This window comes from Aspergillus affinis, assembly GCF_023601865.1.
Source record: "Aspergillus affinis strain CMG 70 chromosome Unknown NODE_141_length_87381_cov_86_155033, whole genome shotgun sequence".
NCBI lineage: Eukaryota > Fungi > Ascomycota > Eurotiomycetes > Eurotiales > Aspergillaceae > Aspergillus > Aspergillus affinis.
This window is the reverse complement of record NW_026515922.1, coordinates 1-16338: the sequence shown is the minus strand read 5'-3', so window position 1 is coordinate 16338 and position 16338 is coordinate 1. Positions and strand designations below refer to the sequence as shown.

Below are 16338 nucleotides of genomic sequence, written 5' to 3'. Positions count from 1 at the left end.
TTGTCATCACTTAGCAGTCCACCACATAGCCCAAAGTCTAGAGCATGACTGCATAGCCTGAATATATCTACCCTGATAGCCTATCTTTTTGTCTTACACAATTACAGGTTGCCCGAAATTTATTGCGTATCTTGAACTGGGCAGAGCATCAAAAAGTTCACTGCGAATATTCCTAGGCTATGCATTGTGTCGCAATCACAGACCATAGGAGGAAAACCAGTTCCGTCCAATTGTGTATCTCTCTAGTGCAAATACCTATTGTCAGCATTGCGCCGATATTCTGATCTGTGGAAGAGGTATCCGGGGAAGACCAAGATATAAGTATACCCTCAGACCTGTCTTCATCTATGCTCCCTCACCCGCATCCAGAACTGCAGGCCAATCCACTACTTTCAACCGTCTCATTCAAACCAGTTTTTCAGTCACTTTTGACAAGTCAAAAAGTGAAAAAGCAACATGAAGTTCACCGCCGTGCTCTTCACCCTTGTCTCCCTACAGGGCATCCTAGCCGCTCCAGCCGGTAAGCTAAAGCTATGCGAGACTGAACGCTGGAAATGTTTCCGAGGACTTACGAGCATGCCTAATATAGCTTGGGCCGAAGCAGAGGAGGCTGGTCAGTTTTTCTTTCTCTTTACATTTCTTTCCCCCCTCCCCCCAATCTATGTCGTATGTCGTCTATCTACATCTGAGCCCATTTCTTCTCACCTCCCGCATATCACGCCAATGACTTAATCAAGCAATAGAAGTCACCAAACGTGATTCCGATATCGACAACAGGATCTACGGTAGACCATGGAAGTACGCGAAGCGCGACTCTGAGGTCGATAACCGTATCTATGGAACGCCCTGGCGATACGCCAAACGCGACTCCGACATTGACAATAGAATTTACGGCAGGCCCTGGAAATATGCGAAGCGGGAGGAGGCTGAGGCTGAAGAGGTGAATGAGGCCCAAGAGGCCCAGGAGATTGAGATGGAGCATGCCGAACATTTCTAGGATTTTCTTCAAGGCGTTTTCTTGATGACTGACTCCCAAGGGCCTGGGCGAATATGGAGAAGGGGCACATTGAGAGTTAGATGTATCGGGTGCAGTTCGCTATAGGAGGTATTCAGAGTCGGTAGTTGTGAATGAAAGCTTAAGTTTTAGTCAATATATCAAGTATAAGCTGAATTAAGAAGACAAACACATATTCAAGTGATTCAAGTCGAATGGAGGTCCCGAGAACATCGCCATTAATATAAATTCATGTAAATACATTCCCTCACTACATATAATTTCTGCCATACCTGCAATCAGGACCCTACAGAATGAAAGTCTGGCCATGTGTCCGCAGCAGCAAGCAAATTCTGATCCAAAAAAGCAGCCACGTCGACAAGCAAGCCGGGCTCAGAGATCCGATCCGGTTGGACCATAGTGAAGATCTCCCGGGCCATCTTCTTCATCCTAGCGCTGGTATTAACACCCATGCCCCAGACCTGCGCGAATTGGTTAAGGATGGCTATTCCTAAGCGCACTTTGTCCCGCGTAGGAGGGTGAGAGAAGGAGAACATCGACTGGTATTCCATCATGCTCGTCATTGTTGATAATGCCACGCAGTTGATGGTGAGCGGGGACTGTTGGACTATGGGAATAGGGAGAGTGCAGAGGTTCATGGTTGCCGCCACAGCGTCAAGAGATCTCCGTGTATGGAGGCGTTCAGATTGGTCCTCCCAGAGAGACTCATCGCTGGATGAGCTGGGAGAAATCAAAGAGTTGTCCTCATAATTGACATTGTAGTTGCGGTTCAAGCGGGAAAGAGGCTGGTGTATTGTTATGAGCAAGCTATCCTGACAGTTAGCGATGTTATAAACAGAGCTATTGGAGTGGATGGTAACAAGATTCGATAGAAGTTTCTACCTTTGCCAAAGGAGGTGTGCATGGAACAACATATGGTCTACTCCTCCATCCTCTTTGACGGCTGACTGTTTTTCGACGGGCAGATGGAGTTTCCAGGCGACAAGCATAGTGTCTGCGTTGGTGACAGCAGTACTGTGGTCTTCTCTCTGAGAAGAAAGATGTAACACTGAATGGGCGATTTTGACCAAGTCGATCAGGTACGTGAATGATGAGAAAACAGGCACTTTGTCCTCAAAGTCTCGAGTCTCGTACTGCTCGATAGTGTTTGGCTATCAGGATATTAGTTTCATTATTTCTGTATTGCAAACCATGGAGCTTAACGAACCTGCTCAAACGCAGCATCATCAGACGGAAGATCGACATCAGACTCATTGTCACAAAAGCTGCCAATGGTCAGTCATACTAAGGCCCGATGTATGCAATCACTTATCAAGGAAACCGACCTGATATTAGTCTCGTGCCAAAAGCCGGCTATGATTACATCAGTAATATACAAACCCCAGTAAGTACGTCTCCAGCTTTCGGCCCAAGCAGGATCTGGCTCAGTGGCGGCGAAACTGCGTCGATTCATCCCTAGTTCAATGGCCATCTGCATACCGCGATTCAACAATAGGCGCGCTTGGGGTCGGTCATCTTGTCCATAGGTTGCAATGGCAAGAAGAAGGAAGGCCAAGGTGGTATAGCCACTCAACGGTACACTGCTGATCGTGAGGTCCGTGATACGCAATTGTTTCAAAGCTACCTCCCTCAGCCATGTTGCAGTTCCATCATTAATATATAGAGATCCAATATAATGCACAACAGGAAGAAGGTGTGTTAGAGACTGGGCATTAGTCTCGTTAAATTCCAAAAAATGGTGATGTGGCGTAAGGAAGGGATGCGCATTGTGAAAGTTACTGGTTTTGAGGACAGAAGTTTAGCGAGATCCTACTGCCTAGACGATTTAGTGGATTAAGATCGGCTACCGACATACCTGTAATATGCGTCTATAAATCTGTAACAGGTAGCATGCTCACTTTCCCCAGGACAAGAGCCGTCCATTGCCTGGACAGGTGGTACGGCACTTAATGCTCTATATTTGATTGGAAGACAGTCGCTCGCCGGTATGGGAAAGATAGGTGCTGTTGCTAATGGCGCAGAGAAAAGAACGTCGCTACTGGTATCTGAAATCGGAAGCGATGGAGTGCTTGCCTTGGCAATAGCACTACGACGAGATCGAACATAAAAGCAGGGCTTCCCATCTTGTCGGCAGCGACTACAGACGGGCATCTCAGCACCACATTTCGCATGCTGGCTTCGACACTTTTTCATATCAGACTCGAAGAACGACGTAGAGCATTAGATATATTTCAATAGATACTGACCTGCACACATGCCAATGATGCCCTCACGCCCGTTCTTTGGGACTTGTGAGCACGGGTAATCGCCATCGATGCTGCTGGAAGTCCTTGAAATGACTCTTAGCGGTGAGGGTAGATAGGTCGGCTATTACACCTGGTAGAGTGATAGGTATTCTTGTGGATTCAGCTTCCAAACAACATCGGCCCGCCTGCTTACCTTTTCTATTCGGACATATCCAAGCCAGTCCATTAAGTCAAGGTATCTTTGTCTGTCTTCTCCACATTTCCTTTGTGGTAGCATAATTTTCGCATGCCAAAGGAGCACTCGGATTAGGCCGACAAGAGCCTGCTCCAAAAGAGGGATATGGTCCAATGGTATCACTGCTATGTAGTAAGCCACGCACTGGTGTCACCTGTACCCAACTTTCAAACCCGTCTAGGTCGCGATTCGTCCTGTTTGTCCAGGGATGTAGCATCTTCCAATCGACATGGAGCGCATGATATCAGCCCTTCGGTTGCTCGTCGTCACACAGCATCCGTGCTGATGTGTTTCTCGCTGATCTTTGCGTCAGAAGATGTTAACATGCTTTCAGCATAGTTCATAGCAACAATTCCTCATTCGCGCCGCCCGCAGAGCCTCGAGACCAATGCCAATCGGAGAATGTGGAACGCCACGAGTAGGGGAAAGACGACCTTCACCCGAGCAGCTTATATTTCAATGGGTTACGAGCAAGCAAGACATGCGGCATGCAAGTGGCCAAGCCACCTACCATATGCAAAAACGGGTCTGCAATGCAACAGAATGTCTCTTTATAGTTATGTCGTGTCTCCCATTGGTGAGCTTACAGGGACACAAAACCAAAATTCCCAAGTACAGGGTCATCTGTCAGGAATTCCGAATGCCAAACTAGGACAAGGAATGAAGCAACCCCTCAAAATCGGAAATCTGGCGTAAATCATCCTGGCTTGAGGGGATGTTGATTCCGGTGATATTGCTGACCATAAGCGCTAGTCCCAGAGAAACATTCAGTCACCGGATGGTATTTGTTGACTTAGTCCCAGACCAGCAGTCTAATCCGATGTCGGGCATAAAGCACAAAATAAAGGACCAAAATCCAATCACACTAGAAGGTTCAAACAAAGCCATGAAGATCTGCCAGCTTGACTTACTCCTCTTGAATTGAAAAAAAAAAAAAAAAAAAAAAAAAAACCAGCCATGGTTACTCAGTTTTGGGGACAAAAGAAAAACTCTCCGACACAGCTGGTTCAACTGGCGGCCTCGTGCCATGGTGAACCCCGAAACAGACGTGGTGGTATCTCGTTATATTTAAGAGGGCGTTTATCTATGGCAAATGAGCATTACCTGCGCCTTGACTATAAGATCATACATATTCCCTATCCCGAGGTTCAGTGGGACGCCTCTTTCCTCATACTAGCCTTGATGGTCCCCGGTCATGGGTGGATGATGACAGAGTCTCAACCTAAAAGCTTAGCTGGTCGAAATTGATCCAGGTTGCCCTTATCCCCGGCCAGTCCTGAACAGGATATACACATAGAACGGTAGATTTTTGATGGTACAATCTCGACATCCGAAGAAATGAGCTCAACTCACATCTAGCATGTCATTCAACCAAATGTGCCAAGCCACCAGGATTAAGCCCTGGACTTCGAGTTGAGAATCAGACCAACAATGAGGCTAGCTAGCGTCAGCAATTCCTTGTCCGATGAACTGTCACAGAGAGGGAAACCATACCCGTAAAGTCCAAGAACTTCAGCGAAAATAAGAATGAGAATCATTCCCACGTAGACGCGAGATTGCTGCATATATGCGCGCACACCCTACGCAGATCGTTAGTGCCATAAAGCCATGGGTCTTGCATTAGAAGTAGGGCTTACCGCATCTCCAATAATTCCAATGGCGTATCCAGCAGCTAGACCGGTAAATCCAACCGACAACCCTGCTCCAAGGTGCATGAATCCACTTTAAAGGAGGGTCAGCACGGGGAAAGTGTGAGATTGGCTGGGGAGTTGATCATACGTATACAGAGCCTGACTATGGTCCCGATCCAGATCACCGTGAATAACGACGGCGACAACAAGACCGTACACCGCAATGATACCGGACATAATCACAGGAATCAAAGACTGACTCAGTTAGTAGGGAACGCAAGTGGTAGTATCTCAGCCAGGTCATGCCTTCATGATCAGATCCGGTCTGAATGTTCCAACACCCGAAATGGCAATTCCAGCCTTTGCCGTTCCATATGCGGCTCCCATCGCTGTTTGGTTATAAGTCGGGGACCATTATCAAGTTTAGACGAGGTAGGGGGGAAGACATACTCCCGAAGATCATCTTCGAGAGGCCGTTAGCGTTATCGGTAGGATTGAGGATTCGTCGGATGAACATACTGCAGCTGCGATACCCGCCTGATTTTTCTCATCAGCATGTTTTCGATAAATGAGAAATAACCCAAAAAATGAATACTCACAAACGAGAAGAAGGGAGAGAACTTGGGCGCGAACTCGCTGTCCGCCATGATGAAGGATGATACGGAGAACCTGGAAGGTGAGAAGAGAAGCTGCAGGAGTGATGATCCAGTGATAATCGATTGAAGAGAGCAAAAGGCCAGTAAGGAATCAGGCTGGAAAAGAAAGATGTCACAACCACTCGCGACAAGGGTTCTCGTTGACTAGAGCTGTTGAGGATGCCGTCTGGTCCGTTCCGAAGCAGCTCGCGGCCATGTCAGCCACTCCGAGACTACGGCAGACCGCAGCCGCCATCTGGCAAAACATGCTGGTTGGTCCGCTCACTTACCGCTCGTAACGCCGCCTTTTATTTCTGCCTGGGTTTTAGTCAGGGGGATGGAAGGCGGTGTGGCAGGGACTTGAGATTGCTGTCGGGTGCATTTTTAAAATTATGTACAAGACTGCCAGAAGCAGTGAACATGCAACAATTACTCCGTTATGCTTCATTGTCAAGTCCGCCAACCACCCTTCTGCCCAAAAAATGACAAAAAGAAAAGAGACAAAAAAGAAAACCTCCCCGACTGGGAGTCGAACCCAGGTCTCCCGCGCTCGTTCTCTGCTGAGTGACAAGCGGAAATCATGACCGTTAGACCATCGAGGAATTGATATCGGTTGATTCATATTTGTGCTACATGAACCTTTGACCAACCGATACGGTAACATTTGCGTTGGAGAAGTTGTATAGAAGACCCGCTCTCATTCTTTCATAGTCCTATGCAATGTCCCCATCATCCACGATATCTTCAAGATGATCATACATTTCCGGATTGACAATCTTCTTGAAATGACTGCTCGTCCGGCGAGGCTCCTGGTCCTCTGGTCTCTTCATCTTAACAAATAACCCCTCGTCCACGGCATGACGATGTTGCCAGTCCATCAACGCCCGATAGTCTCGACATCTGTGCGGGATGTTGAAGTCCGGCCAAGGATGGTCGACCGCATCTGTCCAGATATGTGTGAGAATATCCGTGTTTGCGTGGCATAGGATATTCTGCAGAATAATATGGATGCAATGCGATAGGTGAGCCCGATGCTTCTTGGTGGTTTGGTTGTATCCGCCTGGGTACGTGTTGTGATAGTAATGCTCAAAGTATGCCTCTTGTCGCAGCGCATCCAAGCAATGCAGCTGGTGGAAGACGTCAATCCGGCCTGCGTATAAGTCCGGACCCAGGCCGAATTCTAGCCCCAGTTTAACCGACTTCTCTGGGTCTTTTCCAATGGCCAAAACATCTTCCCGCGTCAGAGGAATCGGCCTCGTATCGGCGAGTTTGAACCAAGCGATGTCTACTTCGAGGCTGGGCTCTTGCCGGAATATGCTGAGTGGATCGTTGTTAAGAAAATTGCCATCTATCCATTCCGTGGAAAAGGAGACGTCGGTGTCGTCCATGGCGGGTGCTATACCGGTCATTCATCACACATGTGTGCTTTTGATTTGGTTCTTCAGTGCTTACAAGGCATCGATATGAAGTCCCTCAGAGAAGTGTTCGAGCTGTGACACCCCATTGGCGTGAGAGATCCAAAGAAAAATATCGCCGTGATACCTAGAAGGGTAATATTTATCCACAGTAAAGACACCTGGGATAGGGTCGCCATGAGTCTTCCATGATTGGTTTTAGTTCCTGATGTCGACCCAGGAATCAACTCATTATCCTCTTCACTCTCCACTCTATCGTATTGAATATGGTTATTGGAGAATAAGGACCTGAATCGTGGGTACCCTACCATCGTGAGATAGAAATCTTGCTCAGCGATGTTTGTAAGAGAAAAGAAAGTTGCATTTGATTATAACTACAATACGGAAGCAGTATATGGGCCTACAATACCTCGGGCTCGATGGAGCATATCCGAGCCGGGTGTACAATAGGCTATGCAGCGCAGCTCATACTACACCCTGTCTGATCTTTGAGTGTGGCTTGATCGAAGCCAATGGCATATCGTTCAGTAAGCTTGTATGATTTTCCTTATATTATCTTGCTATCCAGTTAGAAACGACATACGGGTAAAGATAAGCGACAAAAACGGCTTGGAGTGAAAGAGAGTAGCCTATATTTGCCGAACGTTTGTAGTACAGATTCGACTTGTATGATCAGTGAATGACTCCGGCCGCGTTGACGCCGCGATATACTCTTTTGCCTGAGACCGAAAGAGAAAAGGTCAGTATAAGCTGTCTTTCCACCCATCGAGTGCTGATTCCGACCAATCTGGGGAGATGGAGATGTCCCATAAGTTCGTGACATCGATGGCAGACGCTACAACCGCCCGCACTAGATAGCAAGGATAATTCCAAGTTTTCGCGTCGGAAGCTGAGAACTATCATGACATCGCTATTTATCTGCTAGGTCTCGCTTTCCTTCCGCTTTCAATTACCCCAACTGAGCCCGAATATAAATAGGAGCGCAATATCCAGCTTACAAGATCTTCACTATAACCACGCGCAACCTCAACAAGATCTGGAGAGACGTTGTCTTTGAGCAGTTCTCTGCAGATCTTTCCGCCAACGAACCGTTCCCTATTCGCTACCTTATAAACGCCACTGAGTGGAAAAGAGACATGTTTATCAACGTTCCAGAAAGAATCTCACTCGAGGCCTACCGCCGTTCGGATCTTATATTCTGTCGCACAAAATACCGCGAAACGGATCCGACCTACGAGGAGGAGAACCTCTCTGTCCAAGCACGTGTGTCAAGATATCAATCACAGGCTGAAAGGACAGACGAATAGCAACATGATCTGGAGTCCAAATATTATCCCTCTAAGACCTAACACTCGGTCACTGCCCCCAAAATAAGTCTAGATGATTAATATAAAGTATTAAAAAAAGACACTAGTATAGCTCTAATACTTAAACTGCTTCCTCCTTTACTCAGCCCTCATCTAATAATCCACTCCAGGAATGTTCAGATCTACTCAGTAAGCGGAAAGCGGCAAAGTGTACTGAAATGGAAAGAGCAAGTGTCTGAGCTGTGTAAGAAAGCTGGTGTGTATGCATTTTAATAATTGTGTCACAATACTAAGCGCTTGACTTGCCATGGAACAACGCTTTGGTATCATAGGTGTATTTCAGGTCAAGATGCCAGTAGTCGGCAGTGGTGGCCTTTGTGATCAACCACGCCTGGTCCAAAGCCTCGACAACCTCTTCCGGAAGCGGGCCTTTCTGGACGTCTTTCAGGTTGGTCTCTAGCTGCGCAAAGTTGCTCACACCAATCACAATCCCGTCCCGGCCATTTTCTGTCATGTTGAGAGCGGAATGGTGGTGAAGCCAACGGAACGCAGTCTCCGGCAATGTCAATCCGTGCTTTTCGACAACGGGCCTGATGACGCGCAGGGCGTCAAACGTCGCGTCCTGGAAATAGCGCTTACGGTACAGTTCCCCAATGACAGAATTGGCGCCATACCGGCCCTCCTGGGGAATTTCATTGGCCTTGTACTTGCCAGAGAAGAGCCCGCCGGCGAGCGGATTGTAAACCACGATGTCGATGCCGTACCGCTTGCATGCATGAACTAGCTCAGTCTCGATGGACCGAGCTGCAGATACCACAGTTAGATCCAGTTCTAGGTGACCCAGGTATCGGGCTCAGAAACAACTTACTAATGGCATTATACATGGCCTGATAAATAGTTGGGCGCACCCATCCCCTCTCACTGCAAAGAGTGACAATCTCCGCAACCTCAAATGCCGTGTAGTTACTAAGACCCAATTGCACAAATTTGCCCTCCTTATGCAGCTCATTGACGGCTTCCAAGGTCTCCGCAAAAGGAACAGACCGATCCGGAGCATGCAGATAGAAAATGTCGACCTGGTTGGTGTCGAGCTCTTTCAGAGAGAGTTCTATATTTTCCCGGAGAACGTTGGGCTTGTGATCTCCATGTTTTCTGGGATACCACTTGGTTGCCAACGTCAGACCACGCTCCTTCCATTTCGCTTGAGCGGTAAAGGCTTCCTGCAGTCCGTCCACATAGATCCGTGCGGTGTCAATCTCGTTGAAACCCTGTTGCTGGAAGTAATCCAAGCACTTGTTGAACTCGTCCAGAGATGTGATCCGGGCCGCCCTTGATTCTTCGGGTCCAAATGTCATAAGACCAAGGATCACCCTCGGCGTGGGATTCTGTGCTACCAAAGGCATTTTGGAAGATCGGCGCGTGTTACTAGTGGGGTTGTGCAGAGATCACGTCAGCCCAGGAATCATGCTGATGGATGGGATACATGAAGTTTAAGGTGTTACCTCTATTGGATGAGATAGTCTCCGATAAGGACTGAGGTTTCTCACAGATATCTGGATGCGTGTTGAGGGATGCCAATGTTGTACGGGGTAGACTTTAAAGTGGGATGTTGGAGATACCAAGCCCGGCTCCCCCGCATTCGATATCCACCACTTTCCACCAACTGCCGTCCTGCCGATTTCTTCATCTTTTCCTCCGAATCTCATCCGCATTGAGTAACTCGATGAGGAAGGGTTTCGGAGTACCACCTGGACATTTTAAGTTCTTGCACTCCTGGCCCCTCATAGTGCCGATCCGTCAGTATGCAGCGCTCCGCCGCTGCTCTTCTGCAAGCTAACCTCCACCCACTTCCTTCCCTACTAGCGATTCGCTAAAATCCACCGTCTTCAACTGCCATCTACCTTATCATCCCCGACTCCGAATTCCTTCAACATCCGGCGACCATTCATATTGCCGATCACGTTGCCCCACCATGGCTTCCACCACTGGCAGACGGTTCGCTATCCTGGTCATCAACCCGAACACTTCCAAGCACATGACGGATGCCTTAAACCCCATCGTGGAAAAACTCAGCTTCTCGGACGTCCAGTTCGATTACTTCACAGCCCCGTCGGAATCTGTCACCCTTCCGGATGGCCGAACAGTTGATGGCGTGCCCAGCATCAACTCCGGGGAGGATTCGGCGAAATCGGCGTTGCACTGCATGCCCTTCGTGGAGCCATTGATACCCAAATATGACGCCTTCCTTGTGGCGTGCTACTCCGCTCACCCCCTCGTGGGTATGTTGAAAAAAGCAATTATCAATCTGGAGGACAGCGCTTTACCCTGGGATGCGACGGAACCCGCAGCGAGGAGGAAATGCGTGACCGGCATCTTCGAAGCAAGTGTTGTCACGTCGCTGTCTTTGATTAGCTCGTTCCAACTTGTCGGCGATCAGGGATATGGCAAGACTCAGGCGCAGGACACATTCGGAATTATCTCCACAGGGAATGTCTGGAAGGAGGAACTTAGCAAGGCGGTTGCTGAAATGCTCATCCGTTCCGGGGATGCCACAAACCCGACCCGCCGTTTCGCCGGCGTAGAAACGACGGGACTTACGGCCGTTGAACTACATACTACACCTCCGGCGGAAGTCAAGCGGAGAATCAGCGAGGCTACCGAAAAGCTCATCAAGAGTACACCTGATCCATTGACTGCGATTTGTATGGGATGTGCCGGCATGGCAGGTATGGAGGAAGCGGTGCGAGAAGGCTGCATCAAGGCCTACGGACCGAAACAAGCGAAGCAGGTCCGAATTGTTGACGGCGTGGTTGCCGGTGCTGGGCTGCTGGTAACGGCGTGCAAGGCGGGATTTTGAACCTCCCGGTCGAGAGGCAATTCCTTATGAAGAGGTATGTATGGTACTAGGCAAAGTCCTGAAGATAACAAAACCCCTCATGAAGTATCATCATAAATAAATAATATATCGCATTCCAAAGTCAGTTAACCAACTCAGCGAGAGCATGGCTAGGAAGCTGTAGGTAATTATTGCCTTGTTTACGCGGCAGTGTCCATTAGTGGTGCCCAAGGCGCCAAAATCAGTCAATTTTAATATCTAATTCAATAAGAGAAGAAAATGGGTAATTCCATTAATTGTCCATGACTCCTTTCTCTTCTGTCTTTATTATTAAGAACAGCTCACCCCATAAGAAGAATACCGTGTGTTGGGGTAGATAAGCTGTTTGGCGCCTGAGGCAACGACACCATCAGCTCCAATTGAAGTTTCCCCGCGGCGCGCTACGCGTGGGCCGTCAACCATCGACTACCCCCAGCGGCCTCCCCCAAGATGCCTAGGTATGTGCCACGCCCCCGATCCTTCAGGCCGACTCCCTTGCCATGTGAACTATATATCACTGACAATTGTCCGCGCTGCAGAGAAATAATCACGATCCAGGCCGGCCAGTGCGGCAACAACGGTACGAATGCCCTCGATCCACATTTGCGCTTTTCCCTAGCCTTCTCGAAGCAGCATGTATATCAAATTGACGTCGCTGACATACGATATTTGCAGTCGGTGGCCAATTCTGGCAGCAGCTTTGCCAGGAACATGGAATCAGTCAGGATGGAAACTTGGAGGAATTCGCGACGGAGGGCGGCGATCGCAAGGATGTCTTCTTCTACCAGGTACATACCGACCCGGCTGCGTGGCTTATCTCTATGGCCTCTGGCCCTAGGAGGAGAAAGATACTGATCAGTCCTGTCTAGAGTGACGATACGCGATACATCCCCCGAGCGATCTTGCTAGATCTAGAACCTAGGGTATGATGCCATTTTTGCGGATGACCATCCCGAGAAATCCCCATATTCCTTCGAACCAACGACATGCTGAGTTTCTATAACACAGGTCCTCCACGGTATACAATCCGGTCCTTACAAGAACATCTACAATCCCGAAAACTTCTTCATCGGACAACAAGGAATTGGCGCTGGAAACAACTGGGGTGCAGGCTATGCTGCCGGTGAAGTGGTGCAAGAGGAAATCTTCGACATGATTGACCGTGAAGCGGACGGTAGCGACTCGCTGGAGGTAGGGATATATTGGACAAGGAATTGATCGGCCTCCGCTGACTCGACACAGGGATTCATGTTTCTACATTCCATTGCAGGTGGTACCGGTTCTGGACTGGGTAGTTTCATTCTGGAGCGGATGAACGACCGATTTCCGAAGAAGCTGATCCAGACATACTCCGTGTTCCCGGATACCCAATCGGCAGATGTTGTGGTGAATCCGTATAACAGTTTGCTTGCGATGAGAAGGTTGACGCAGAATGCCGACTCTGTGGTAAGATCCCAACCCCAAACCATCTGGGCGATGTTTTGTGGAAGAAGCTAAAAGTGTGGCTTTAGGTGGTTTTGGATAACGGAGCACTGTCGAGGATCGTTGCGGACAGACTTCACGTGCAGGAGCCTTCGTTCCAACAGACGAACCAACTGGTGAGTATTACTGTGCTTGCTACAGCTTGTAGGTCTTTCATTGCTAATTTGCCTACCATCAGGTTTCTACCGTCATGTCCGCCTCCACCACAACCCTCCGTTATCCCGGATATATGCACAATGACCTCGTCGGCATCATCGCTTCTCTCATCCCGACGCCTCGCAGCCACTTCTTGATCACCTCCTACACGCCATTCACAGGCGACAATATCGAGCAGGCGAAAACGATCCGGAAGACGACAGTGCTTGATGTCATGCGACGTCTGCTGCAGCCCAAGAACCGCATGGTCTCTATTAACCCGACGAAAACCAGTTGCTACATGAGTATTCTCAACATCATCCAGGGTGAAGCCGATCCCACCGACGTGCACAAATCCCTGCTCCGAATTCGCGAGCGGCGATTGGCGTCGTTTATTCCTTGGGGTCCCGCTAGCATCCAGGTTGCCCTGACCAAGAAATCACCGTACATGCAGAACACGCATCGAGTCAGCGGACTGATGCTGGCGAACCACACGTCGGTCGCAACGTTGTTCAAGCGGATCGTCCAGCAGTACGACCGCCTGCGGAAGCGGAACGCTTTCCTGGAACAGTACAAGAAGGAGAGTCCCTTCACCGACGGACTAGGCGAGTTCGACGAGGCACGCGCTGTCGTGATGGACCTCGTAGGGGAGTACGAGGCGGCCGAGAAAGAGACCTACCTGGACCCCGACGCCGGGAAGGAGAAGGAAATGGGGGTTTAATTTGATTATTTCATATTTGATTTCTTCTTAGCTTGGTGATTCACGGGCGATCTGGTGCGTTGCGATTGGTACATGGCGTTTTCTACAACAGTTTTTGTTTTTCCCTTTTGCTGTCTGATAACCCCGGGGGGTTCTATTTTACCTTTTTATTCTCATGCATGTCACCGTCAACCAAGGAAATTGAGAAAAGTTCAAGACGGACGTGAACATTAGTAGTCCTAGTAAGTACGGGGTACATTGCCACTAATTAGTCTAGTTAGTGCTAGCTACTTAACCCCTCAACAGTCACTCATTATTCACTTTGTTGGCAAGGCAGATATTTCGCCGCCCATCACGATTTCACGCCATCGTTATTCACTATCTACCAGCCCAGCAAACCCACAGATCCAATCACACCAGCATAAGTATATACGATCCCCACGGAGCCAGGGTCGGGTCGCCTCTTCTGGGTCCAAGGATGAAGTGTCTGTCCATCCCTGCCTTGCATGATCCCAACCGGTCGTGAGGAATTGATCGACTTGCCTGCCTCGCCTTATCGTGTCTTGGTCCGGTTGTGCCTCGCCTCGCTTCGTCGGGTTTGTAGATTAATTCGTGCTCGCCTGACGGGATCTTGGCTTCTTTCACATGTTTGTGAGATTGTCGATATTTTGAGGAGATGGGTGTTTATCTCTCCTCTCGTTTCTTTGTCCCTCTCTGTTATCTATGTACCTTCTTGGATTTTGGGCTGATATATCTCGCTTAATTCTGTCCGGATATACTTCGGCGATCTGTAAACCCGTAATATGATCCCAAAGAATCGATGAATACCGACTACGGTGTAGGTCACTCGAAACGACCAAATCAATCTCTACGGAAACCAAACCAAATGGAGGGACGGGAAACCCATCAAGAAGGAACCCGATGATGTGTCTGGGAGGAATTTGTGCCCAAGATGAGGAGGAGGGATGAAGATATCGGTAGAAGAGAGAGGAAGGAAAGGGAGGGGAAGGGAAGGGGCCTGAACGGATCCGGCGTTTCGTCGCCCGTTTATCGTGGCACCCGCAACTTAACTTGGCTTTTGGCTTTTCTGGTTCGATCGGGTCGGAGTTGGAGTTGGAGATGAAGGTTTGGATTTTTTCTTTTTGGGCTCTCTTCCTTTTGGAATTTTCGTGGAAGTTTCCTTGATTCTTTCTGGGTTTTTATTTGATTCTTGGATCTTGAGGGGAAGTGGGAAAGGTTTGATTTTTTCCCGGGGAGTTAGGTTAGTTACGAAGCAACGGAGTAACTATTGAGGGTAACTAGGAAATTCTTCGATTTCGAAATTCAATTCCGACCGGATTGGATTACCTGGCTAACTTACGGTGTGTACTCAGATAATTACTAGGTACTCCGTAGATAGTATCAGTTATTTGTCTCCCTTACTGACTTACCCCACGGATCTCTTCCGGGAAGTTCTTCATGGATGCTTGCATGGCGCCTCTAGCCGATATGTGCAGTACAGTAGGTATGTAGGTAGGTATGTAGGTGTGTACATTCTCCTTCACTCGGTGCAGGAAGAAAACGGTTTTGGTCTGTAACTAGGCACTTCAAGTTTGCGTTGCGTTGCATCGTGTGGCACTATGCACTATAGTATACCTATCAGGATTCCGGCTACAGGATGATGCCTCCTCATTTTGTATAGTTGACTACTCCCAGAAGGGATGGATGAATATCCTGGACAATCCCTGTCCAGCTCCGGACTTCGTCGAGGTCAGCCAGATGGACGTGTTTCTAACATTGCGATGCCCAGAGTGCTCGGACAGTTGATGACCGGGTTCGATAATTCGAGCCTGTCTGGTACGGAGTAAGCTCTGATCTGTGACAATCTCGACAAATCAAATCGGTGGAAGATTGGAGCTGCGTTGGAGGAAGAGCTGTGGTTGAGGAATGGGAGCTGACGGATATCAGGTGTGTAGGTACTTGGTAGATAGCGTAGGGCACCAGACAAGTCAGATGAACGCTGAACGCTGAAGACTGAACACTGGACCGAGAGACCAGAAGGTGCCTGGATGGCGTGGATCGGGTCATTGACCGGTTGGAGTGGGAATTATGATGTGATTTTCCTTTTCCTTTTTTTTTCTTTGTTTTCTTATTTTATTTTCTGTTAATAATCTTTAAATAATCCAATCGAAAAAGGATGATGGACGCCCGGAAAGGCAGGCGGACAAGGGACGAAAAGGAAGGCCTTAGAAAAGGGGCGCTGCCAACCACCTTGTTGGCCTGGATGCCTCGTCCATTATTTCCCAGGATTAATAATGCTGCAGCTTCAATTCTTTTCTCAACGCTCCGCGATTCTCTTCCGAACTTCAACCAGGAACCGTGGAAGAGACTCCCTTGACGGCCATCCGCGCGGTCCGTTTGAATTTGCCTCCTACTGACCGGAGTGTGCTAACGTCCAGAATTCCATCCCCATCTCCATCCTAATTACAATTCTAAGCCCAATCCTCAAGGCGGGCTCCACCTCCCCCCGATTTGCCTCCACCCGGATGACTAGTCGGGTCGACGCCTACGACTGCTACGACATCGGATCAGCGCGGTGCAGGTGGTAACGTATTTCACCACCGAGTCGGCCACACCACCGAGTCGGCCACCTCAGTATTCCCTATAAACCGGCCATTTTTCT

General features: G+C 48.8%; 7 protein-coding genes across 7 annotated transcripts; 3 read left to right on the top strand and 4 right to left on the bottom strand.

Moving 5' to 3' along the window:
- Positions 1-456: 456 nt before the first annotated feature.
- KD926_002046 (uncharacterized protein) lies at positions 457-997 on the top strand (the record flags this gene model as incomplete). Its single annotated transcript, XM_053093842.1, has 2 exons — positions 457-613; positions 744-997. The coding sequence occupies 2 exons, from the start codon at positions 457-459 to the stop codon at positions 995-997; spliced, it is 411 nt and encodes a 136-aa protein (XP_052951315.1).
- Positions 998-1293: 296 nt separating this feature from the next.
- On the bottom strand, positions 1294-3327 carry KD926_002045 (fungal specific transcription factor domain-containing protein; the record flags this gene model as incomplete). The annotated part of the gene is made up of 5 exons (XM_053093840.1): positions 1294-1822; positions 1898-2166; positions 2223-2280; positions 2341-2720; positions 3262-3327. The coding sequence occupies 5 exons, from the start codon at positions 3325-3327 to the stop codon at positions 1294-1296; spliced, it is 1302 nt and encodes a 433-aa protein (XP_052951314.1).
- Positions 3328-4890: 1563 nt separating this feature from the next.
- Positions 4891-5774, bottom strand: KD926_002044 (putative vacuolar ATPase proteolipid subunit C; the record flags this gene model as incomplete). Its single annotated transcript, XM_053093839.1, has 5 exons — positions 4891-5076; positions 5134-5218; positions 5276-5382; positions 5647-5664; positions 5727-5774. 5 exons carry the CDS (start codon positions 5772-5774, stop codon positions 4891-4893), a joined length of 444 nt encoding a protein of 147 aa, XP_052951313.1.
- A 701-nt stretch (positions 5775-6475) lies between these two features.
- Positions 6476-7150, bottom strand: KD926_002043 (oxidase ustYa family protein; the record flags this gene model as incomplete). Its single annotated transcript, XM_053093838.1, has 1 exon — positions 6476-7150. One exon carries the CDS (start codon positions 7148-7150, stop codon positions 6476-6478), a length of 675 nt encoding a protein of 224 aa, XP_052951312.1.
- Positions 7151-8773: 1623 nt separating this feature from the next.
- On the bottom strand, positions 8774-9887 carry KD926_002042 (aldo/keto reductase family protein; the record flags this gene model as incomplete). The annotated part of the gene is made up of 2 exons (XM_053093837.1): positions 8774-9288; positions 9353-9887. The coding sequence occupies 2 exons, from the start codon at positions 9885-9887 to the stop codon at positions 8774-8776; spliced, it is 1050 nt and encodes a 349-aa protein (XP_052951311.1).
- A 569-nt stretch (positions 9888-10456) lies between these two features.
- Positions 10457-11341, top strand: KD926_002041 (aspartate/glutamate racemase family protein; the record flags this gene model as incomplete). Its single annotated transcript, XM_053093836.1, has 1 exon — positions 10457-11341. One exon carries the CDS (start codon positions 10457-10459, stop codon positions 11339-11341), a length of 885 nt encoding a protein of 294 aa, XP_052951310.1.
- A 468-nt stretch (positions 11342-11809) lies between these two features.
- On the top strand, positions 11810-13697 carry KD926_002040 (gamma-tubulin mipA; the record flags this gene model as incomplete). Its single annotated transcript, XM_053093835.1, has 8 exons — positions 11810-11817; positions 11899-11939; positions 12035-12147; positions 12229-12282; positions 12368-12550; positions 12602-12805; positions 12871-12957; positions 13020-13697. 8 exons carry the CDS (start codon positions 11810-11812, stop codon positions 13695-13697), a joined length of 1368 nt encoding a protein of 455 aa, XP_052951309.1.
- Between the last annotated feature and the right edge of the window lie 2641 nt (positions 13698-16338).